The sequence below is a fragment of the Podarcis liolepis genome, assembly GCF_965112155.1.
Source record: "Podarcis liolepis genome assembly, chromosome: 1".
NCBI lineage: Eukaryota > Metazoa > Chordata > Lepidosauria > Squamata > Lacertidae > Podarcis > Podarcis liolepis.
This window is the reverse complement of record NC_139554.1, coordinates 77268636-77294337: the sequence shown is the minus strand read 5'-3', so window position 1 is coordinate 77294337 and position 25702 is coordinate 77268636. Positions and strand designations below refer to the sequence as shown.

Here is a 25702-nt window from a genome sequence, read left to right as displayed (position 1 = left end):
TATTTAAATACATAGTGCAGAAGGGACCTAAATGTTTTGGAGTTAAGTCTAGGAAGTCATGGGAGGTCAGCGGGATTGGAAAGGGTTGGGACATGTCACTTTTTAAAACCTGGCCCTGTTTTGTGCCCATAAGAGCAGCCTGACACGCTCTTCTCTTTGGTGATCACTCGTAGCCGAATAAGATTGTCTTCCATAAACACGGTTTTAACAATGAGTCCGTGAGTGACTGTGGAGGCCAATTCTGGATCCACATATCCTTCCACAGTGGAGACATTGGTTTCCAGGTGGGAGTTGATCACAGTGTGGATTTGCTAAGCGTGCCTTCCTCTTAGCACGTTTCTCCTTGTGTCCTGAGTTTTTGTGTCTTCAAAGCCCATGACAGGCTGTTCTCCAATTAGAGCGCTTGCAGGCAAGTGTTTCCCAGTTGTTGGTGTTTATACTACTTTTTAAAAGATTTGCCCTGAGAGAGTCTTTGAACCTCTTTTGTTGTTGGCAGCTGATGGGTTGTTTCTTTTTAAAATTTTGCTTAATATCTGTACATTAGACTCCCACTTAATTCACAAGAGCAGGTGCCATAACAAAAGTTGGCAGTCTTGGCCTCAAATATACTGGCGATGCAATTGAACCATTGCTTACAATCCCATGCTGCTCATGGCCTCTGCTTTTTATTTCTTTCCTGACAGAGCTCCTTATTTATGGCAGAATGTGAATTTTGCACGCTGACACAAATTTGCTTCAGCATGAGAAGGCATTTCCTCCCTAGTTAATCCCTAACCTTGCCTCTGGAAAATAGCTGAGTTTCCACCCCATTTTTTAAGTTATTAATTTGAAGGACATATGGGGTGGGCAGGATGAACTCTGCGAGTGTAAGCACCAGGATTCTGGACTGGATCAGGTGCACTGTATGCACCATCTGTCCCTGGCACACTGACTCTTCTTGTTCAAGAATGCTGTTTTCAAAGCAACCAGATTCCACTTTGTGGCAAAGACGTCAGCAAGTATGTGAACAGGAGTGCTCTGATAGACATTGTTTAGTTGAGCTTTCAGAAAGACTCCTTCTGAGTGACTTCGCATTGATGGGATAAGAGGAGAGATCCTCTCATGGACTTGTAACTGGTTAAAGAATTGAGAGTAGGAACAAATACATAGTTCTCAGAAAGGAGAGATGTCTCTAAGAATCTGTACTAAGATCTGTGCGTCTTAACTTGTTCATAAATTATCTGCAGTTAGAGGTGTGCATTGAAGTGGTCAGGTTTGCTGTTGGCACCAAGTTATTTACTGTAGGATGGTTAAAAGAAAAAAGGGAAGAGATAGCAAAAAAGCTCTGAAAGGGTCTTTCCAAACTATATGAATGGGCATTAAAATGGAAAATGTGTTTCAATGTGGTAAGGGGGCATAAAGTGATTCACATTGGAGCAAATATACACTCCTGGGTTCTGAGCACACTGGGACTGCCCAGAGAAGGGATACTGAGTTTTTGGTGGGTATTCCAATGAAAAAGTCAGCCCAGTGTGTGGCTGCTTTAAAAAGGTGTACTCCCTTTTGGGGATAAATAGGGGAGAAAAGAATTGCCAGTATCATAATGCCTTTTTACAAAACCCTACTTAGAATGATGTGTGCATCATTCCCAAGAATTCTGGGCAGTAAGCAAGATATTGTAGATCAGGCCAGAAAAATTTCAGAAAAGGGATAACCAAAATGATTATGAGATTGCTGCAATCCCCCTAAAGTATAAAGGTTTAATGGAGAATACGGCTATCAAAGGCTGCTAGCCATGGTGTCTCTGTACAGCTTCCAGTGTTGGAGATAGCATGCCTCTGGAAATCATGGGTTGGGAGAGTCCTGTTGCACTCAGTTTACGCTTATAAGTTTCCCATGGGCATTTGGTTGGTCACAGTGGCAACAGAATATTAGACTAGATAGGTCTTTGGTCTGATCCAAGAGGGCTCTTATTTTTATGTTCTCATGTGGCTGAAAAAAGATATACATGAGCTGCTTGCGAGAACTGTGCACAAGAACAATCTCACTGCAGCTTTTAACAGACAGGTTCTTGGCAGTGAGGCCTTTGCACCTCATTTTGCAAAACTGAGTCCTGTATCAATAGAATAGATGGAGCTTTTCCAGATCCCACTAAATGAATTGTTTGACTCTTAACGTATGGTTGCTCTTTTGTGTCCAAGTCAACAAAATAAATCAGCAAGGTTTACAATACTGGCATATCGTGCCTTATCCTCCTGAGATATTTAATTAGCAATTTTCTCTCCACAATAATTCCCTCTGCTTCCCTTTATAAACAGTCATAACCTACCATATGTTACCAATAATATTAATGATTATCCGTATCAAATGATGCTTTGCAGATTATCTTGGTAGAAGTCAATTTTAGAAACCAGGTGTTTTGAATTTTTCTCCACTTTTGACCTCTTCTTTTTGATAACTAATTTTTTGTGTGTTTGACAGAATATGATCGACGAAGCTCCAGTTCTCAGGACTATGAAGAGTCCCGGGCAATTTTAGCACAGAAGATTGAAAAAGAAACGGTTAGCTGTGACTTTAAAAAAAAATCACAAAAAACTTATGTGGGAGGATGAGAAAAGGGGATGAACAGGGTGGAGATGCATTTTCTAAGGACGAAACCAAATACAATGTTAATTCTGTGAACACAAGTCATGTTCAGTTTTGTAATGTAAATACAGAGCAGAGCAGCCTAAGGACCATGAGAGTGGGAAGTAAAAGCTTGATGTTCTCTCTTGTTGTCAGGGTCCCAACAAAAAAATGCTTATTTGAACCTGATATTTTCATTTCAAGGGAATCTTCCAGTGGTGCCAATGGCAGGAAATGAGAGAATTAAACTCCCCCAACCACATTAGTCCTGAGGCTGCTCAGGCCACCCCCACAGGTGCTCTTTATACACGTGCACACACACACACGAGTGTGTTTTGGCCACCTCATGAGAAGAGAAGACTCCCTGGAAAAGACCCTGATGTTGGGAAAGATGGAGGGCACAAGGAGAAGGGGACGACAGAGAATGAGATGGTTGGGCAGTGTTCTCGAAGCTACCAGCATGAGTTTGACCAAACTGCGGGAGGCAGTGGAAGACAGGAGTGCCTGGCGTGCTCTGGTCCATGGGGTCACGAAGAGTCGGACACGACTAAACGACTAAAACAACAACAACACACACACACACACTCACTCACACTCCCTGTGCACATTATCTGCATTCACAGGAATAGCATCCCGTCTGGTTTGGTCTTCAGTGGCGAGGGACAGAAGGGACAAGGAGAGAGGCATGCACAAGGCTCTGGCTCTCTTTCCATTTTTATTGTTTTTCATTTCTCTCTTTGCAGCAAATCCTAAACTGCACTCTAGATGATATTGAGCTGTTTGTTGCCAAGCTTCAGAAAGCTGCAGAAGCATTCAAACAGCTGAACCAAAGGAAGAAGGGAAAGAAGAACAAGAAGAAAGGTCCAGCAGGTATAAAGGGCCAGACTGCCAGCTTCAGGGCAGGGGTGGGGAACCTTGGTCTAGGAGACTTAGTTGGTCAGAATCAAGGATACACACACACATAAATATATATTAAAAAAGAATCAAGTATATACTTGCAGAATTAATGCTAAATGCATTACTTTTGGTAAATGAGCCACCATAGCCACTTAGTGGGCTGTGAAAATTTGTGTCCCGGTTTTTTTTTAGCCTAATCCACCCATGTTCTGTCTGAAATTAAGCGGTGCATTGGTTGCCAAATGTGAAATATATTGGCATTATTTTCAGTTCTCCTACCCCACTATTAAGAGTGCTGAGAGCTGCTGGTAGACTCCCATTCCCTTCACAGAACTACAATTCCCAAAATTTCCTGAGAAGAGGGGTTAACTGTTAACTTGCTCTGGGAACTGTGGTTCTGTGAAAGGCATAGGAGTCTCCCAGCAACTCCTAGCTAATGTTATCTTTTCTAAAAACCACGTGGTTTTAACTTCCTCTCCTTTGTTTCTTTGTATTCACTGTTGTTGTTGTTGTTTTGCTTTAAAGAGGGAGTTCTGACCCTGAGGGCAAAGCCCCCAAATGAGGCTGAATTCGTTGACTGCTTCCAGAAAACAAAGTTGGCACTAAATCTCCTGGTAAGAACCAAAAGGCACAATATAATTTGTCTCTACACTAGACAGGCAATGGTTATACTACATGCCATCATCTTATACCAAGGAAGGATTATGATTTTACATCCAAAGAACATGGTTTCTCCTTATCAGGACAATATCAAGGCTGTGTACTTAGCTCTGCTTGAGATAAAGAAAGATGAGAAAGCAGAAGGAAGTACAATTTTCCTCCTGCACCAAAGCCACGCTTCCTCCCTGCCTTCTGACTAGTCCAGTCAGTCAAAAATGTACTGTTTAGCCAAAGGCCATAACAAATCTGAGCAACACGTGGCCCACTATTAACTTCTGCAAGTATCACACTATGGAGGAGAATGCTGTTGGGGCACGCATTGCTTGATTGTCTGTGCAAGCCCTTAACAAGCCATAATCTGTGTGTCATATAATAAATATTTTCTGCTAATCCCCATGTAGCTGAGTGGAAGAAGCACCAGTGCCATGAATAGGCTTGCCATACGTCAGGAAAATTCCTGGCATGCCCTGATTTTCGGGTGTAAAAATGGCTTCCGGGGGCCAGGGGGGAGCAGCTCAACCATTTTGGAGTCTTCCTTTAAAAAGCTCAATTTTACTTTTTTGAAATGTGGCAGCCCTAACCATGAACAGTTTCTGAACCACCCATATATTTTCACATGCTCAGTTGCCCCTATATCAGTCACAGTAGAAATAGCGAACAGGCAAGATATCAGTAAAGCAGAATACTGTCATGTATTGAGGAGCCACTGTTTCCACTTCAACAAAGAAAGGCGTTGTTTGCCACTACAGCAAATTCCCAGCAATGTAAATAAAAGGGGCATTCATCTGAACTGCTGCTGGCTGCATTTGACATCCTCCTAAATCCCTTTCATTGTTTCTCTTTCCAACGCAACCCATTTTAAATACAAATATTTGAGGTTTTGGGTGCACCAGTGACCTGCAATTTGTGTGATAACATTAAGACCACACTCCGTCACTGAAACAAGCCCTGTACAAGTTAAACTTTGAAATCCAAACTAATATTTAGATTGGAAGACTCTTGGTTCAAGGACCTGGATTTTTTGCTGGTGTTACTCTATACAGTACCATGTGTGTTGGTTGCTAATATCAGGAATGCCTTAGGCCAGGGTTGCAGTGACAGGGGCAAACCTGTGACCTTTCAGGTGTTATTGGACTGCAACATCCATCAGCCCCATTCAGCATGGCCAATGGTCAGGGGTAATGAGCGTTGTGGTCCAGCAGCATTTGGAAAGCCGAGGTTTCCAATTTCTGCTTTTAAACCTAAGCACTTTTAAGCACTGTCTGTTCAAATATGCCGGATAATTTACTGGGCTTGGAATGCTCAGGAAGTGTCCCCTTTTTCCAGTTACAATGATAGAACATAAGAACATGCCCTGCCAGATTGGATCAGGGACTATTATTCCAATGCTGTTTCCAACAGCAACCATACAGATGGCTCTGGAAGCCCACAGATTGGGGCCATGAGGTGATGGTCACCCCTGTTGGTCATTTGCAGCATCTGTCACTCAAAGATATCTTTCCTCTAGAAATGAAGGTTCCATTTAACTATCATGGCCAGGCATAGGCAAACTCAGCCCTCCAGAAGTTTAGGGACTACAACTCCCATCATCCCTAGCTAACAGGACCAGTGGTCAGGGATGATGGGAGTTGTAGTCCCAAAACATCTGGAGGCCTGAGTTTGCCTATGCCTGATCATGTCTAAAAGCTGTTGATAAGTCTATCCTCCTCCTTCATGAATTTGTGTAGTCTTTTTTTTTTTTTAAGCCATCTTAGCCAGTGACCAACACAGCCTGGAGAAGTTGGGAGGTTGTTAGGCAAGAGTTAATAAATGACTACTCTTTAGTTTTCTGTGGATTCATTGTCTGGGTAGGAATGGATTGATGCAGCTGTTTTAGTTTTATTAGAGTGTGTGTGTGTGAATTATTTTTATGTTATTTCTGTGAATTTACCCTGAGTGTTTTTCTGCAATAAAATATAGCTTAACACCTAAATAAATAGCAGAGGACTAACACATAAACTCTCCAATTATGACAAAGCTTGACTCCCATGCCAGCTAAACCTTACTTCAAGGTTTGGAATTACAGCTAAATATTTCTGCTTTTTTGATTTCATTTCTGACTATGAAAATTTAAGAAAACAGTGATATCTCTGTACCTTAGGGCCTTTCAGACAACTTGTTTATTAAGCATACATCCTGATTTGTTTACCGGCAGATTAGACAACATTGGCTATTTAATGAGCATCCATTTTCATTTGTGGAGAGGTTTGATGACATTGCACCAAATGATGTGTTCCCTCACACTCTCCAGTGCATTTTCCTATCACTTTCCTTATTGCAAAAAGTCTGATATTTTGGAGGAGTGAGCTTGTCGCACAAGACCTCCCAATCAACTATAACTGCACAAACTGAATTTTCCAATGTGTGGTTGAATCCTACTTGAAAATAGCAATAGTGTGGAAGCACCCTTAGAAATCAGCAAATCAAATTTAGTTTAAACCTGATTTCATTTTTCCCCTTTTTTAGGCCAAACTGAGAAAACATATCCAGAATCCAAGTGCTTCAGAATTAGTGCATTTCCTGTTTGGACCATTGGAATTGGTATAATTGTCTTTACTATATAATTTCAACATTCTTCCTTATTCATTGCTACCATAATAATCGCCTGGCATAGAGAGTAATAACCCATTTAAGGGTACATCTTATTACTGAGGTTCCATTCAGAAATCACCTATAAATTAACAAATGTTAAACATGTTTTTAGGTATATGTAACATTTTTATAACTATAAACTTACATTGGACAACGACCTCTGATTTGTGCCAAAGGATTACACTGGAGGATTGAAGTGAGTCAAAAGATGGCCAGAAACTCATGACAAAAGAATGAGGCTCTTAGTTCAGTTTCTCCCATTGCTGGGATGGGAAAAATCTTCACTTGATGAAATCCTTTGCTGAGCAGGAACTCTTATAGTAATCTTTACAGGCTCTGAATGTCACAACCCTATGCCAGCTTGCTCAGGGTAGCTAAATTGGTGGGTGATGGAGGTCTATTTTCTGTTACAAATGCTACTAAAAGGGGTAATCATGTTGTGAGAATTCAACAAGCAGAATTGGCATTAAAGAATGTAGACAGTACATTACCTCCTATTCATCACCCAATGGCTGCATTTATTGGAATGGCTCTGGTGTGTCTGGCATAACCCATGTTGTGCTTATAAGTGCTAATGTGCAACACCTTGTTTATATAATGAAGATTAAAGTGAAAACCTGCTCCATGTTAACTTTGTCAAGTGTGCTTGCAGCTAAAATGTGGGAGTACAGTGAATATTCAATTCAGGAGCTATCCTGAGAATACACAATAGTATTATTTTGGAAATAGCCCTCTGAACTGCTTGAATTTGACTATCCATTTTGCTTTTTAGGCTTTCCATTAGCCACCCCGTATAATATTTTCAGTAGAGAGTTGGGGTCTGGTTTTCTTTCAAACATTTTGAAACACCTTTGAAAATCCACTTATGTGATTTCTCGTATGTTATCCAGATAGTCAATAGCTGTGGAGGTCCTGAAGTTGCAAGATCTGTTGTCAGCCCACTTCTTTCTAGAGACGCCACAGATTTCCTGAAAGGGCATCTGACACCAAAGGAGATGACGCTGTGGGAGTCCTTGGGGGAGACTTGGACAAGGTCAAGGTTAGTTTCAAGGAGAGAACCAGAAGAGAATATAAAGTTGGCTGAAGCTGGTAAAGGGGAGAGCCCCTTGAGAGATCATTAACGGAAACATTAACTGGGTCAATAATGTGCATTTCTTTAGAAAATGGGGCAGAATATCTCAACTTGCATTATCGGCTTAAAACTTTATGAAGGGGTTCTGAAACTAGATTTTTCTCTGACACAAACAACACACATACACACCTCTTTAGAAACCTATCAATGTTTCTAAAGGTATTGGAAGCAAAACAAAAACAAAACAAAACTTTAGATTAGAGTCCAACAGTAGGTGTTAAGAGACTGAAAACTGGTTTTGTGAGTAGCAATGCTTGATTTGCTTCTCTTGTGTGTACACTACACAATCCTCTTTCCACCCCAAGAGTTTTTAACCATTGAAAAACCTGTAAAACCTGTTTACCAAAACCCAAAGTGGGATGGGTGTCTACACCATGGGCAGCAATTTGCCTTTCAATCTATATTCAACTCTACAGGGGGGAAACACTCTGTCTCCAGCGTTATTTGGTCACTTAAGTCAATTAGTGACCTTAAAGCATCAGTCTGCTGACTTCTAAAATACGTGTTGGACTTTTATAATGACAACTGTAGCCTAGAATAGTAGAGTGGGCCATAAGGTTCTTGCAGCATATAAACTTCTTCTCAATGTGTTTCCAAGAGCTGAGTGGCCAAGAGAAGCCAACATCCCAAGCTATATTCCAAAGTTCCGCAACGGATGGGAGCCACCTCTAGAAATACTCCGTGGAGCCCCTTGGGAAATAGATATTGGCCACCTGCAAGATGAGGTGAGACTCAGGCTTAACTCCACCCCCTCCTAATTTCTCTTCTTTCATCTTACTCATTTAGTGGGCTGAATACTTTGCAAGCATACAAGCAGGCAGATGTATGGCTAATAAAGGAAAAATTATTCCAATGAAATGCCTACTTCTTTTTGGTATTCCTATTGTTCCTCGCATGAATAGATGATCAAAGACACACTGAGAGCTGTTTAAACCGGAGTAACCCAACACAATGTAGCTGGCAACACACATATGCAGAAGCAGCCTTCCATATGCATATCTCTACCTGCAAATGGGAAATGCACAAATGGATGTTCTGTGTGATGCTGAAAGAAATCCTCCAGACCAGTGAGATTATTACCCTTAATGGAAGGGAAGGAGTAGAGTTGGATTAATTGTACCTCCAGTGCTCTTCCTGTAACCTCATGAAAGGGCCTGTCACTAATCATCTGGCTAGCACTGCATGTCTGCAGCCCTGATTGCTGGATTGCATTTTGCAGCAGCCCACTATCAGAAGCAAGCATGCATATGGCTCAACTGAGGCCATCGTTTCAGTTTTGTTTCCTCCTTTTCAGTGATAGAATGCATTGTAGCAATATCGGTCAAATTGCACCTGTATAAATCAAATATTTGAGCAGAGAATCAGACCTATGGAGGCTACAAATTAATATGCCAGGGACTGAAGAACCCCCAGATTATCATCTCTTGCAATTAATTTGAATCAGAAGTCCAGCAGCTGTGTACAGTATTTTAGCTTAGGAAATTTATTGGGTGGGAAATGATGATGATCATGATGCCATTGCTTAGTGGTAGTTTTGCATGCTGAAATTACCCCATGTTCAATCCCTGGTATCTCATGGTATCAGGAAACAGGTAACTGGAAAGACTTCTTTCTCAGATCCTGGATAGTTGCTGCAAGTCGGAGTAGACAATAATGAGCCTCAGGAGACAAATAAGCTGATCTAGTATAAGAAAGATTCCTAAATTGCTTTTAAACTTACTGTGTGAGAATTCACATTTGAGTTCATCAGCTTCAGGGAAGTGGCACCTAATGCCAGGGGTGCTGTTAGGAAATTTTACTGCAGGCCTCCTATCTCCTGCCACTTTCCACAATTTTGCAATTTAACCCCTTTAAAAAAACCAAACACAACTTTACTTATAGGACAGCTGGGGACACTAAGAAGTGCAATGCTGGCGAGATGCCAGGTATCCTCTGCTTTAATTTCTCTGAGTCACTATACATATAAATTTGCATAACCAAAATGTTACACAGATTTGTGTTCTGGATTGTGTCACTAGCAGCACTTTGCCCAGTGGTGTTTATGAAATACTGCACTATATTCATGTGAGAAGCAAACACAGTTGGTTAAAAAAAAAAGTAATATTACACAGCTAACTGGAAAGACACAGAAACACAGGTTTCAAAGGTCAAATAGATGTTCATTGGAAGAACAGGAGGCATTCATTGCTGATACCAAACCCTGCCCCAGAAGTGAAACACTTGTTACCCTTTGTACTGTTGCATTGACTCCCAAGTAAAGTCTCCTTCAAACACATGTGGCTGCTGCCAAACACCACACCCACCTTGCTGTCATTTGATCTTCTGTCTTCTAGTGCAAGAAATAGAGTGACCACTGCCTGGCAGGTAAATTATTAGTGTTGTCTTATTTGCACTTTGAGAGGCTCAAACAGCTGCTTTCTAGTCAGCGGAAAGCTACCCAAATCTGGCTCCTTCTTCAAGAAAGAGGCATGAGTTATACAGCTACATTTCACTTTCATGACTTTGAATGCTGAGACAGTTGACATGCTGTATCTCACTTTGGCAATAATATTTCTTCCATTTTATCTAAGCTGTCATCACCTAATGGATATTCCAGCCGGAACATAAAGCCTGTCCAGACATCTGATCAAAGTCCAGCAGTGGATGCTTTTGCTCAACATGTTACTCAACATGTGAACAGGTAATTTCTAGCATATAGAATAGAATAGACCAGGTGTTTCCAATGTATGTCCACCAACCACCATTGGTCAATGAACTTCAATTAGGTGGTCTGTCCTCTTTACTGACAGCTGTATCTGGAGAATGAGTAAATGCTAACACAATGATGCCAGCTCACACTTTTCTTCAGCTATATGTTACTGTGGAAATGCTAGTCAGTGACACCCATGTATCTCCCTGTAGTGTAGGCCTAACTACCTGGTTGTGGAGGGCAGAAATTATCCTTAAGGTTTCCATTCTACTAGTCCCAACTATTCCTTCCAATGACTCACTATGTTACTGGCATGCTTCACACAATGTAAATATAGCTCACATTCTCCTGCTTATTCCTAGCTTCTTTTCTGAGAACTGCTGGAAAAGATTACTACCTCCCTTCCTGTCTAGTATGTTAGGACTCCCTGTGTCTTGATTCCAAGTTCTGGTGCACAAAGATGACTTCATCCTTTAACCAGTTATGAGGTTTTGTGAGGGTTTATTGGTGGGAATGCCAAACGTTGTCCCAAAACAGCAAGACTGAACGAAGAACACAAGAAGAATTCTCATAGCAAGCTATACAGTCGTACCTTGGAAGTCAAATGGAATCCATTCTGGAAGTCCGTTCGACTTCCAAAATATTTGAAAAGCAAAGTGTGGCTTCTGATTAGCTTCAGGAAGCTCCTGCAGCCAATCAGAAGCTGTGGAAGTCCTGTCGGGCATTCAGCTTCCAAAAATAGTTCACAAACCAGAACAGTCACTTCCAGGTTTGTGGCATTCAGGAGCCAAAACGTTCGAGAACTAAGCTGTTCGAAAACCAAGGTATGACTGTTTATCACATTACCAATGAACCACATTACAATCTGATAAAAGTTTTGAGGAGGGTTTTTAAAAGTGAATGTATTAGAGGGATCTTTAGTGGCTATGCAGGGAAATTCTTACATTCAAACCAGTAATACTAATAAAAAGTAGTAGAATAATGAGGTATGTTTCCCATGAAAGATGTTGATATAAGCCTAAGAAAGCTTTTGATTAATAGAAGGGAATACAGTGGTACCTCGGGATGCGAACGGGATCCGTTCCGGAGCCCCTTTCACATCCTGAACGCAACGTAAGCCGCGACGGTGCGTCTGCGCATTCACAGGTCGTGTTTTGCCGCTTCCCCACATGTGCGTGATGTCATTTTGAGTGTCTGCACATGCGCAAGCGGCGAAACCCCTGAAGTAATGCGCTCCATTACTTCCGGGTTGCCGCGGAGTGCAACTCGAATGCGCTCAACCCGAAGCACATTCAACCCGAGGTATGACTGTAATGAGTGCTTGAGAAAAGTAATATTATTAAGTGTTCTGAAACTATGCAAGTGGTAAGTGATAAAAAATACTTGTGTTTTATCTCAGCCTGTAAGCCTGTCCTCAAATAATACTGTATTGTGTTGTTGTTTTTTAAATATCAGCCAGGTAAGAACTTTCAAGTCTCAGTGACTCTGATCCAGCTCCAATAAATGGCATACAAATGCTAGAGTCACCATATTAGTCTCTGCCAGGAAGCACACACACAAAAGTGGCATCTGAAAGACCTGCATTTAAAGCTTATGGCACAATGAATCTTTAAGGTGCTAAAAGAAGGTATATGCTAGAGGAACAGATGGTCCTGACTGAGAAAGTATATCCGCATCCATCACAAAAGATGCAGTCCCTTCTGCCATTGTACACTTTCTCTTTTAGCTAGTACAAAGTGGTCTTAAAAAAGCATGACACACTTTCCAGCGCCAATATCCTTCCAAATTCCTGGGTTAGCATGAACTAAATTAAGAGAGCTATTGTGATTTGAATTAGAATTTTATTCCAATGGGTTGTATTTTTATTCAACTTTGTTTACTGTTTGTTTTAGTATTATGGTTTGCTATGGTTTCATAGAACCATGTGTTGTTGTTAGGGAAAGTGGTCTATATACTAGACTAAAATGGAAAAGTTCAATGATATATCTTTTGATTTTAATACGTTGTTTTAGATTAGATGGTTTTTATTTCAACAGGTAGAGGAGGCCAATCATAATCCCATTATGTCTTTATTGCAGGAATTTTGAGGCGCAGGGTATGGCCCCGTCAAAGAGATATGCCAAAATCCGCTATGATTTCACTGCTCGAAATGCCAATGAACTTTCAGTGCTGAAGGAGGAAATTCTGGAGGTAAAAGAATGGAACAAGTGCAGAAACACACCATAGATTTAAAGCACACCCGACACAAGTTTAAAGCACATGAGTTCCCCAAAGAATCCTGGGAACCATAGTATTCCCCTCACAGTGATACAATTTCCAGCACCCTTAAACTACAGTTCCCATGATTCTTTGAGGGAAGTCATGTGCATTAAATATACTTTAAATCTATGATGTGGATCTGCCCCAAGACATTATTATTGGAAAGGGTCAGTTGATCACCCTTGCTATGCACCAATCCTTCTGCCCTCCATGACAATAATGCTATATAGAATATATTGTTACAAGAAAGAAGATTCCAACTAAACATCAGCAGGAACTTTCTGGCAGTAAGAGCTGTTTTACACTGCAGCCGACGCCAACAAGAGGAGGTGGACTCTCCTTCCTTGGAGGTTTTTAAGCAGAGGTTGGGTGGCCATTTGTCATATATGATCTAGTTGAGATTCCTGCATTGCAGGGGGTTGGACTAGATGACCCTTCAGGGTCCCTTCCAAGTCTACAGAAGGAGAGAGCATACACTGTGTGTGCAGAATTCACAACAATACACTATGTTAAACTAAAGTGTTGGAGAGACTGCTCATACGGCCCACATTCTCTTATTTTTAAAGAACTAATAGGGATGAATCAGCAGCGAGCTGAAGGCAATGTGGTTTGGGAGATGGAGACCAAAAAGCAGAGGGAAGAAGTGGATGTAAATTTACCTGTTCCTTATTAGCAAGACCTTCCTATAGGCTACACAGGCATTTTGGAGCAAAAGTCTTTACAGGTTCTTTAGGATAGGAACAGGAAGAGTAAGTTTGATGCTTTTCAGTATATTGGTGAAAGGAAAGAAATAAAAATGGCAAAGGAGTTACATAAAAGTCATCATAGAAACACAGAATTGTAGAGTTGGAAGGGACCACAAGGGTCATCTAGTAGTCCAACCCCCCGCAGTGCAGGAATCTTTTGCCCAATGTGGTGCTTGAACCATTAATTACTTTTTCCCAGCTGATGAATATTTTTTTAACATTTGCAGGTGTTGGAAGATAATAAACAGTGGTGGAAGCTGCGAAATAGAAGTGGGCAGGCTGGTTACGTCCCATTTAACATCTTGGATCTGGTGAAACTGGAGGATTATGGGCTAATTGAACAGGTGAGATTTAGCCATTGATTCACTGCAATCAGACTCTAAAGCAGTTACTTTAAATAATCACCAACTCACTCTGATAGTGTCTACAAAATACAGGTTTGTCCTAGCTATAAATTCTTCTTAAATATAAATGAATGTGAATAAATAAATTTGTGCATATGTTCAGTCTTGAATGCCACATGAACCTGCAATGTAGCCATACATTTGATTATTTTTATTATAGGGAGATCAGAGGGGCATATATAGTTCTCTTCCCCAGTTTCATCCTCATGGCAATCCTGTGTACAACCTTCTTATGGTTCTTTAGAGTTGGGGCTGGCAGCCTTTCAAATAGACCAGTCCTCTGTAAAGGACCTAATGCCTTCGCATAAATAGCCAAAGGCCCATCTCCACTGTCAGCTGTACCAAGTGCCCAACAGCAGTCTAGTATGTTGGAGTTACCAGGATGCTCATCAGCTGGCAATTAGGAATATCTGGGGTCAACACAGAATGAAAGTGGAGACTCCATAGATCATGCAGCAGCAGCAGCAGCAGCAGCAGCAGCAGCAGCAGCAGCAGCAGCAGGAAGAAGAAGAAGAAGAAGAAGAAGAAGAAGAAGAAGAAGAAGAAGAAGAAGAAGAAGAAGAAGTGCTGTGATAGTTCAGCTCTTATAGATCTTCATCCCAGCAATTGGGAATGGAAGACAGTAGGAATGTGTTTAAAAGGAAAGCATTGCACTTAATGAGACAGCTTTTTTATTTTTATTTTATTTGTAGAAATACAAAGGAGACTTGAGTCCAAGGGGAACTGGACCATCCAGCCCCTCACATAAGTTACCTGCCAGCTATGCTGGGGAAATGCTCGCCCGAAATTCTCCTGATGCCAAAGAACGTAAGTATACAATTGTCGGAATGCCTAGCACTCTGAACAAGCTGTGTTTTATATTTTCTGACATAGTATGCAACTGATATTATAAAGGCCAAAAACCCTGATCTTTAGTCTGAACACTTCAGCTAAAAACCACTTCATGTGTGAAAATTTGTACTTTGGTTTCAACTTCCAAAATACAAGGGGGGGAGGAGTACCACGTATAGCATCACACATATGTATAAAGGGCAACTTGAAAACCTACATTATATAAATGCAGCCTTGATCCTTGCCCAGTTGCTGGAATGAAACACATGTGATTTGTACATCATGATCTTTTTAACTAATATGAGAGCACCTATTGTGCACATATAAGTGTCAAAACCTTAGATCAAAATGTTACACAAGAAATGGCCCCTGGATATTTGATGTTCTTTTCCTCTCAGTTAAAATGTTCAGTGTGTGCCATCACTTTAAACATAAATTCTGGTGGGAGTCGTTAAAATCAGTCATCATAACTGTAGACTAACTGCAAATGACATGCAAATACTCACAGAATAACCTTAGCCCTATTCATTTTTTTTAAAGAGAAGAACTTTCAGGGGAAGGAATTTGGAGTGGGAGAGGTGTGAGAGCGGGGTGCATATTGCTCTCCCTATTCATACCATGACTCCTAGCTACTTTTCTCCACGTGGGGCTTAACATGTGCGTTTAGCCATACAAACACCTGGAGGTGAACTTGGAGCAGAAAAAATGTGGGTGGGGAAAAGATTAGGCATTTGTTTTTCATGTGTACTTAACTCCACAGGATAGATGCAGAAGTAATACTGCTTGCTTATCCCAACCTGAATACTCACGTCTATTTACCTAAACTGGTTAAATTGATATAAAAGGGTAACTCTTCAATTTGAACAAATTGGTTTTCATTTGTGCTTTGTGGGACTGCAAATATCAGACCAACCAACTAAAGCTTTAGCTGAAGTAATGGCTGGGGGATGATTTTAATTAGTGAGGTAAAAAAAATTAAGCAATGCAGATGAGAGAGAACTTGTAATTTTTGGAAGCAATATTGGTTCTGGTGTGTTTGTTAAAATAGATGGTAAGGAAACTATCGAAGTTGGCCTTTCTTTCTAATAACAAATGGTTGCTTTTGTTTGTTAAATTCCAAGTTCTTGTTCATTCTTCAGTATGTAGAAGCCTATGAAGATTTGGTAATTTGCAAATACATTTAAATTTTAACCAATTAATTGACAGAGATAGATGATTAAATAATTGTTCACTGAAGAATTGTTCATTAATCAGTTTGACAACCCTTGCACTCTCCCTCCCCTTCTCTCCAAATTTATGTGCTGTTTTTAGAACTGATTCATCATATGGATGAGGTCAATGATGAACTGCTGAAAAAGATCACCAATATCAAAGTACAACCACCCCAGAGAAACTTTAAAGTAGAGAAGACTCAACAGGTTCATGTGCCTCTGACTTTTGAATCCAATGCTGAGGAGGTCAAAGCATGGCTGGAAGCAAATTCTTTCAGCAAAGGGTGTGTTCCTTTTTCTACTCTTCTTTCCTTCTCCTCTTGTATCATGTGAGGTGAACTTGGGACAGTGGAATAAAAAGTTTTCTTAATAACTAAGTTACTTGCACAGCAGGGGTGCGGGGAGAGAAGAAATTCAGAAGGGAGTCCTGCACTCCAAACCACATGTTTTCTCAGGTCTCTGTTGTTTTGAGAGCTTCTTTCTTCTATCTTCTTTCTTCTGGAATAGTCCAGCTGGTTGGAGGAGGGACATTTCAGAGGAACACAATGTAAAACTTGTTTGCAGATCACTGGAGTGTGTGTGCTCAGTTTTACTCTAGTAATCTTGCAATAGTCAGAAGTTAATATGCCATGAAAGTGATGAATGGGCCCTTGGACAGTCTGTTCATTATATGGGGGTGTCAATACAGTGTCAGGTTGAACCATACAGATGGGAGCATTATATTTACCTAGAATAGCATACAGAGGTGGCAGCACCCACACTGCTAAAGGGGCTGAAGAAAGGGGTCTAAAAGTATTTACCATCATGTGCTCTGAAGGTTCCATAGCCGGGGAGCTAAGCCTCTTCTCAAATTTCTTACACCTCGAGCACTGAGAAGCTGGCTAAGGGACCTTCTCAAATGAGTTTTGAGCTTAATGAAACTTAAGAATGGAGGCCAAAGTTATGAAACATAACCAAATTACCTGTGCATTCAGAAACCCACTTGGCAGCTATTGGACTTTGAGGGACAAGATGTCATTGATGGCCTCCTGTCTTTTTATTTAATCTCTCAAACCTAGTAAGAATTTGAATAAAGCTACTTGTTTATGTTTTCCCAGAACTGTGGACCATCTTGGCATACTAACAGGGGCACAACTTTTCTCTCTGAACAAAGAAGAGTTGAAAAAAGTATGTGGAGAAGAGGGTGCCAGAGTGTATAGTAAAATCACAGTGCAAAAGTCTCTCCTAGAGGTAAGATGGCACATTATTTATTAGGACAAAAATATTAGATGGTTTCAAGATGGTAAACATTTGAAGGCTGCATCAAGACTGTAAAAAGTGGGTAATAAGAATATTGTTATTGAAGCTAGTTCCTCCTACAGAAGGAGAAGTTGTAGTGCTTGGACTAACAGACTCTGTTTCTCTGGTACAAGAATTCCAACCAATTTGCTATTGTAAATAAGCTTAGGGCAGAAGCAGGCATTCATTATTTTTCCACATTCAAAGCAGAATGTGAATTTTCAGAGCAAGATACATTTTTCAAGGAGCTGATGAAGTTTGTTCCCCAACATTTTTAAACTTCATTGACAATACTAGGTTACTTGACACGGCCTGCGCTTTACTGTGATGTTTCATTGGATTGTGCAGGGTTGCCAAGTTTCAAGCAACCCAAAAACATTTTGGGAAAAGAAGTGACTGAAATGCAATGGTAGTTTCAAAAAACAGTAACTCAAAAACTAGTTGCCAGCATTTGAAACTTTAGACACCACTTAAATATACATGTTTGACTTTGACAGATAAGTGAATATCACGGGTAAACATGCTCTCATGACCATGGTACATTTTAGGGCCTAAAAACTGCCCATTGTGTCCGGGATGGAGAACCTGTGGTCCTTTGGATATTATTGGACTCCACCTCCCATCACTCCCAGCCACCATGGCCAGTGATCTGGAATAATGTGAGTTGGAGTCCCATAACATCTGGAGGCCCACACTTGCCTTAGTCTTCTTTAGCTGTTGTGATCTTCATTAGTTCTATAAGCTATCCTGATTCGTGATACAGTGGTGCCCCGCAAGACGAATGCCTCGCAAGACGGAAAACTCGCTAGACGAAAGAGTTTTCTGTTTTGGAGGTGCTTCGCAAAACAAATCTCCTATGGGCTTGCTTCGCAAGACGAAAATGTATTGCGAGTTCCTGCGGGGTTTTTCCCCTCCTCCCCCCCTTTTTCTAAGCCGCTAAGCCGCTTATCAGCTGATCCGATAAGCCGCTAAAAGCCACTAATAGCGCTAATCCGCTAATCCGTCAATGGGGGCTTACTTCGCAAGACGAAAAAACCGCTAGACGAAGAGAATCACAGAACGGATTCTTTTCGTCTTGCGAGGCACCACTGTATATTGCAGTCTCTATGTATTGATGTATATCCCATCTCTGAAAGGAATTGTGTGTTGAGCTAACATGATATAGTATAAAAGTTATTGATGCTACTGTCAATGAGTGATGAATATACTTGTGTGCAGTATTCTTGAGATTTTATTCAAAATGTACTGGTGAATTTATCTGTGCAGTTATTCCTTTGACAATCAGCAACCAAAGCTGGAGGAATGGCAACCATAATATGGACCCTAAAATAGTGATGAAATAAGTGGGGAAGTAGTGGAGAATTGGCTGGTTGTGCAGGAGTTTTACAGTTAAGCAAAGTGTAGAAATGTTGCAGTGACATCTATCAAGTGTTTTTATTGAGAAACAGATACGAAACCCACAACTTCAGTGTTTAAGGCACAATAGTTTCTGTAGGTCACAGCTGTGAGCTTTCACCTCTGTTCCTTCCTTTCGTCGTTCACCAAAGTCACTCAAATTAGAAATTTGTATAGTAACTCAAAGGTCACTGAAAAGTTTGCATTATTTATCTTTTGCTTTTATTCCAGAAAAGCAGAGGGGAGTCGGAGCTTCAAGAAATCATGAAACGACGCCAAGAAAGGATTGATTCTGCTATTTAAGTTTTATCTTCTTATCCCCCCCCTTGCCCCAACACTGTTCACACACACTTGCAAAAACAAAAACAAAAAACAAAAAGGGAAAGAGAGCAAAACAAAGAAAAATGGAAAAAAGACTGCTGGAATCAGCACCTAAGCAATGTAAATTGCCATCTAGATTGACTGTTCCTTCAAGCACTGTTAGTGAGGCCATGCTCCCTCACTAACGTGGCATGCATTGGGAGAGAGGTTCTAGTATTGTATGAAGTATTATTTTTATATCTCTATATTTTATACATAAATGTTATGTGCGTGAAGTTCAGAGCATGGTAAGGATAGGAACTGACATTCTGAGCAAAGGCTGGATTGAAGCAAAATGGCCTCAAAATGATCTATGGCAGTCAGCTTCCTGTGTGGCCCTTCACTATTTTCAAAAAGCCTCATAGAATGGGCTGGGGGCAGAAATGATACAAGCCTATAAGGATGTTCTGAGGCCCTGTATTTTGAAAACTACAGGCCGGCTGACCATTCAGTTGTGTTTTTGTACACAACACAACAAAGCCTGGATTAGCCTAAAGTGGGAAGGGGAGGGGAGAGATTACTTCTGGGGCCACTGTTGTGATGTGTTATATTAAAAAAAACCAACACAAGACAAGATGATGATCAACTAGCAGGCAAGTGATTTAAAGTTGGTTTGGGATTTTTCTAGAATGAAGTTGGCAACCAACTCGTCTTTTCTCCCTCCCTAGCTCTAAACTGCATTCACTGCTTTTATATGCCATCAACAGGGTACAAGGAAGCCATCATGTACCAAACATAGCCACGGTTTATCTGAGGGCAGTTTTAATGTCATAACCATTAACTGCTGTATCTCCAGGGAAAGTTGTAATATGAGCTAAATGCATAATCTGAAGTCCTTTGATAAACTTTTGGCCTAGCAGTTGCATTGGTGTCCCTGCCTCCCCACCCACCACCCCTCTAGTCATCATACCTTCAAGTCTCCATCATCGTATTTGGGACTAACTCTGAATGCCTCCATTCTTGCAAAGTCAAGACCCCACACAGTGCTATTGTGACCCTTAAGGGATGGAGTATCCATGATGCTTAGGTAATTAAATATTCAAACTATCATGAAAAAAGGAATGTCAGCAGTGTGGATCACATTGGAATTGGTCATTAGCACTGTATACATATATATATTCATCATATGCCTTTTCTCACTGATTGATATTAGAAGAAACCTAGAATCTTTACATTTTGTGCTTCCCATTATTTCACCCATTACTAAGCAGTGCCTAGAATAGGCTTTACAGTGAAGAATGACCTTTTGCTACTTGTAGATGAATGGTAATAGCTAGTTACTAAATACAAGAGTTGGGACAACTTTCTCTCTCTCCCTGTACTATACAAGACTATTGTTTTCAAGAAAGAAGTGGAGCTGAAAAGAATGGCAAATGGGTGCATAGTCAAATTTCCTTTGTGGCAACCTATTAATTGTGTAATAGTTAATAGGTAAAAAGTCTTTGCACTCATCCTTATGAGCTACAGCATTACCCAGTTGATCATAACCAATCAAAAGACGATTGAAAATATGAGATTTAATTTCAACCCGATGTGCATTCACCATCCTCAAAGCATCCAGCTATCCAATTTACAGATTATATGGCCTATTAGACAAATTGGGTTGTATTCAATGTAGCACTTAGCAGCGCTTTCCGTGAGCAGAACAACTTCCACTTGCACAGTGGTACTTTCCCTCCTCTCCCTTCCCATGCACCCCCTAAATCTGCTCTGGGTTTCCCCAAACCTTCCAGAGCAGATTGGGGGATGGCACGAAGGGTTAGGGCTGCAAAGGAGATGGGAAGTCCTGCCATGCAACATCATTCCACTTGTGCATTTAGCTGAATACCACCCATTCATGTCTAGGGAATATTGTAATGAATTGAAACTTCCATTAAATAAAAAGTTTTCAGTCCATATGATGAAGAAGAAAAGGGTGGGAAAGTTCATGCAGTACATGCTGTACCTGCCTGGAACCCCTAAGACAATATAAAGGCACCCCAAATTATATTTTTATAATTCTTAGTTTCATGCTGCAGTTTGATAGTAACAGAGTTTGCAGTCAGTTCATCATGCTAAGATGCAGATGCCACACTGCTCCCTTTTATAGCCAATTATCACCTTTGGACAATTAGATATAAGCCAAACCCCACAGCAGCAGTGGCTCTCAGATGCTTTGTCTTGTTCTGTACATATTATAGGGGATGACTGACTATACCTTTCTCCCACACTTGCTGGGAAACTACTTACCCCAGCATTGTAAAGCATGCAGTTGACATGCGACCACAATCTGTAACAATAGCTGGTGATGGTGGTGGTCAATAAAACTTTATTTAAGCTTTAACGTCTAGTAGTACATCTGGAAATAGAAGCCTGACAAACTTGTATGAACAAAAATGACTGCTACATACTCTCGTAATTAGACTTTTGAAGTCTGAAAATGCAAATGTATTTAACCTATAGCTGATTTCTACAATGACTTGCAACATGTAGCCTGTACATGGTATGAACAGCCCCATTATACTGTCATTAAAGAAGCTCGATTCCTTTGCATGCCTGGAGAATTTTGCAGGACCAAGCCTTTATGAAATACACACATAACTGCTTTATGTTCCTTCATCTATTACTATTATTTGTACATTAGCCACAGTGGATTTAGATTATCTGTACATAAAATGTAGTCAAGGTTCCTAAGAACAAAAACTCATGAAGGTATAACTAGATGAAAATTATGTTCACATTATATATTTTAATGGTAGCTGCGCATAGATAATTAAACATGTTAAAAATCAGAGCTAGTATAAAGTTTATATTATGTATGGAAGATGGCAAGTATATCCTTAGCAGAATATGCACTTATTTTTGTTTAACAGACTTACAGAGCTGATCAAGCAAGCAAAATGCTTGTTATAGAGAGTGGCAGTAATGAAAGTCTAGCAAAGTGAAACAAAACCACGTCTGAGCTCCCTGAAGGGTGAGATACAAATATAAGAAATTAATAAATTGCTCTGTTCTAATATTTTGATGTGTGTTAACAATGGCTAACATTAATAGAAGTGGACATTCTAATTCTGTTAAATCTGTGGTGAACATATTATTGGGTATACTGCTGGTAGACCCATTTGGTAACACTACTGTGGCCACACATACAGCCATAGAATAGTCCTATCTCAGACAAGTCAGTGGACCAACCATTGACTTGGTGACTGCATTTGATAAACCATGTTGACTTAACTGGGAGTATTTGCAGCATATCTAATGGAAAATACCTTTATCTTTGCGGGATTAGACGTATTTGTTCAACCAAACATGACTTGATTAATGATGCTGAACTGTATGTATGTACTGTAAACGGGGGTGGCAAGATGGCTGAAAAATTAAAAGACAATTTACCCATGGTTTGTGTTTATTTCTAAACATGTGTCAAATTTGTAGTTTAAAATTGCACCCTTTATTCCAGTTGCTAGATTAATGCTGCACAATATTTGAACCTACAAAAATGTTTAGTTGTTGTTGTTTAGTCGTTTAGTCATGTCCGACTCTTCGTGACCCCATGGACCAGAGCACGCCAGGCACTCCTGTCTTCCACTGCCTCCTGCAGTTTGGTCAAACTCATGCTGGTAGCTTCGAGAACACTATCCAACCATCTCGTCCTCTGTCATCCCCTTCTCCTTGTGCCCTCCATCTTTCCCAACATCAGGGTGTTTTCCAGGGAGTCTTCTCTTCTCATGAGGTGGCCAAAGTATTGGAGCCTCAGCTTCAGGATCTGTCCTTCCAGTGAGCACTCAGGGCTGATTTCCTTAAGAATGGAGAGGTCTGATCTTCTTGCAGTCCATGGGACTCTCAAGAGTCTCCTCCAGCACCATAATTCAAAAGCATCAATTTTTCGGCGATCAGCCTTCTTTATGGTCCAGCTCTCACTTCCATACATCACTACTGGGAAAACCATAGCTTTAACTATATTTATAAGCTAATCCATGTGCATGTTTCCCACTTGGATGGAATTAGCCATTAGTCTTAGTGTCTAATTGTCTTAGTTGTCTAGGAGGCACCTGCATTACTGAGTTTCTGAGAGTGCTGCTTATAAATGGGGGCAACAGCTTACTAAGAAGGTGCTTCTGGGCTGGGACTAAATACTAAACATTTCATTGAGATATTGCCAATGGGACATTGGCAATGGTTTTTGTATTTTTGTTTAACTTAGTAGATTTTCCTGAAAGGGAAAATCTGGCTAAATGGCCATTTGCTATTCATGTATTGCACAAACCAGAAGCAGAAGATTGGGTAATCTGTACAAAATGCAGCTTTGAGCTTTTCCTGCACATTTGTGCCAGGTTAATGTAAACAAGAAAGTTGAAAGGGAATGTACACTGTAGCTGGTGTAGATTTTACACATGTAGTTACAGGACAGCTCAAGCAAGCTGATTTCTTATTCCATGGGCTCTTGTAAGCCACCACTTATTTCATCAGATCATCTGTACACAACAGCTGACTTTATCAGGTGATCATCTGGTGATGTACACTATTGCCTATAAGAACTTACTGCAGTTAACCATTTTCAATGCTACTGTAGTTTGCTTGCTTCTGATCTAGTGGCTTCTTGGGGGTAGAGAAGTTCTAATGCAAGCAGGCAAACTCAAGCAATATTATGTACAGTGAATTGCAGAACTGAAGGGGTTGGATGCTTGTGCAGTAAAACTAAGACATGCAGTCTCACAGGTCAATGGTGTGTTCAGGTAAACACTCAAAAAGTGTAGATGGGTGGGGCGCACAAGCAAGCCCTATCTCCAGCACGCTCATTCTACCCCTTCTCAGTTCTCAGCCTTCACCTTGTGTTGCACAAGGAAGTCTGCAGGGAAGTCATAGATTGTGCAGAGAAGTCTATTTGCATTCAAGGCAATTCGAGTAGACACTGTGTGTGTGTGTGTGTGTGTGTGTGTGTGGTGTACACAAGGATGTTAGTGGCAAAGCTTGCCACTTATTTTTCACTTTCAGTGCCTGAATGTTCAGGCAAATGCCAGAACGAGCCTACAGAGATTTGTGATTCTTTACACGACATGTCCTTTCAAGAACTACCAGTTCCTTGTACTTAGGCAGGAGGGGTAAAGTCAGTGGGAGGGAGAAAGCACCATAATAATCAGGGACATTGATTCCAGTGATGAAAGGCAAATCCAAGCCATTCATTTAAAGCACAAAACTACTCCCTTGCAGGCCCTTGAGTACAGAGTACACGGTCTGTGTTCAAACGTGAGTTTAACGTCTAGTTCACACACACGCGCACAGCTCAGGCGCCTAGGTAGTTCGTCTACTGAGTGTGTTTTTGAAAGAGTGTAATAGGAATTTTGTGGTCTTGGATATATGGTGGTGTTCGTGGGTGTGCCAACCAAGCACATACATAGATCAGCACAGGAAGGCCAACCTGGAACCATTTTGATTCCTAAACTGACCAAATCTTTTCTCTGCAAGGTCAAAATGGAAAAGCTTCCCCATTGTCTTTTCCTTCACAGATCCTGTCTGTGTTTGAATAGGGTGTGAGCCTGTGACCTGGCCCAGGAACTAAGTATTTATCATTACAAAAGACTGGCCAGGCTACCCAGGAAATCCAATCAAGTAAGCTGCCAGACAGGAGATAAACAAGGATAAGAGAAAAACAACATTTAAATTTCTGTGATGTAGGTATGATATATCTGAGCGGTGGTCTTAGGTTACACCCCTTCTGTGCTGTATGTATGATGTTTCTGGGGGTAGTCTTGATCTACAGGGTGGCAATTTCAAAAGTCTTTATAAGGCCTTGCACACCATTTTTCTGGATCCTCCTTTCCTGGGTGTGAGGGGAGCACCCTGTTGCAACAGATCAATAAAGATCAAGCTTACTAGCTGCTTTGCTTCTCAATATTCTCTGGTTGGCCTCTGTTATTTTCTCCTACCAATAGGGAACCTATGTAAGGACTCTATATGGGCTCTTGGATACCCCATAAGGGGAAAGGGCAATTTTTGTTTACAACAAGAGAAATTGGCTTTAGAAGATAATTCATGATTTTGCAGTGAAAAGGGCTAGAAAAGTAAGTTTTAATGTATGTTTTTAAAAAAATGCCTAGGACTACTAGCAAGCTTCATAAGACTCTCTCTCAGGCTTCGTATTATTTATTTTAATTCCGAAGTTACCCTAAATAATTCATGATATTCTAGGTGTGGGTGTGGCGCATGCTACAAATGAGCCGCGATCAGGCTGTCGCAGGAGAAAAACAAGGCGAGCACTCCACGAGCTACGCTGACAGATCATCCACCACCTTCCGCCTCCTTTAACAACTTTTGAACGCTGTGAGCCTTCACGTGTCCCAGAAGAAACCACACACACTCAGAGAGCAGCCGCTTTTTCCATTCTCCGCCGCCGCCTCCTCCCCCTCCTGCGATTGGTTGCTTCCCTCTCCTCACGCGGCCTCCATTCGCTCGTCCTACGGTCAGCCGCTGCCCGCGATTGGCTGCAGACCTTGAAGCTCTCCTCTCCCGCCCGCGCTTTCCACTCGAGCCCTTTTGCGCAACCTCTTCCCGAGTTAGTTGGTTCTCTCTTCGAGGAGGCGGGCTGAAGAGAATGGGAGAAACCCGTTCGGCCGCAGCGCAGGCGC

The 25702-nt window shown here is 41.0% G+C and overlaps 1 protein-coding gene across 2 annotated transcripts in view; it reads left to right on the top strand.

The window, feature by feature from the left end:
* Nucleotides 1-22474, top strand: part of EPS8L2 (EPS8 signaling adaptor L2) — an 87616-nt gene extending 65142 nt beyond the window's left edge. For both annotated transcript variants that reach the window (XM_083480108.1, XM_083480109.1), the window contains exons 9-21: nucleotides 2461-2540; nucleotides 3348-3474; nucleotides 4027-4115; nucleotides 6667-6741; nucleotides 7683-7831; nucleotides 8523-8649; nucleotides 10495-10604; nucleotides 12692-12803; nucleotides 13846-13962; nucleotides 14715-14829; nucleotides 16165-16348; nucleotides 17162-17294; nucleotides 18969-22474. In XM_083480108.1, coding sequence (XP_083336234.1) covers nucleotides 2461-2540; nucleotides 3348-3474; nucleotides 4027-4115; nucleotides 6667-6741; nucleotides 7683-7831; nucleotides 8523-8649; nucleotides 10495-10604; nucleotides 12692-12803; nucleotides 13846-13962; nucleotides 14715-14829; nucleotides 16165-16348; nucleotides 17162-17294; nucleotides 18969-19040 — 1490 coding nt within the window. In that variant the 3' untranslated portion in view covers nucleotides 19041-22474. The remainder of the gene's footprint in view (nucleotides 1-2460; nucleotides 2541-3347; nucleotides 3475-4026; nucleotides 4116-6666; nucleotides 6742-7682; nucleotides 7832-8522; nucleotides 8650-10494; nucleotides 10605-12691; nucleotides 12804-13845; nucleotides 13963-14714; nucleotides 14830-16164; nucleotides 16349-17161; nucleotides 17295-18968) is intronic.
* The last annotated feature ends 3228 nt before the right edge of the window (nucleotides 22475-25702 follow it).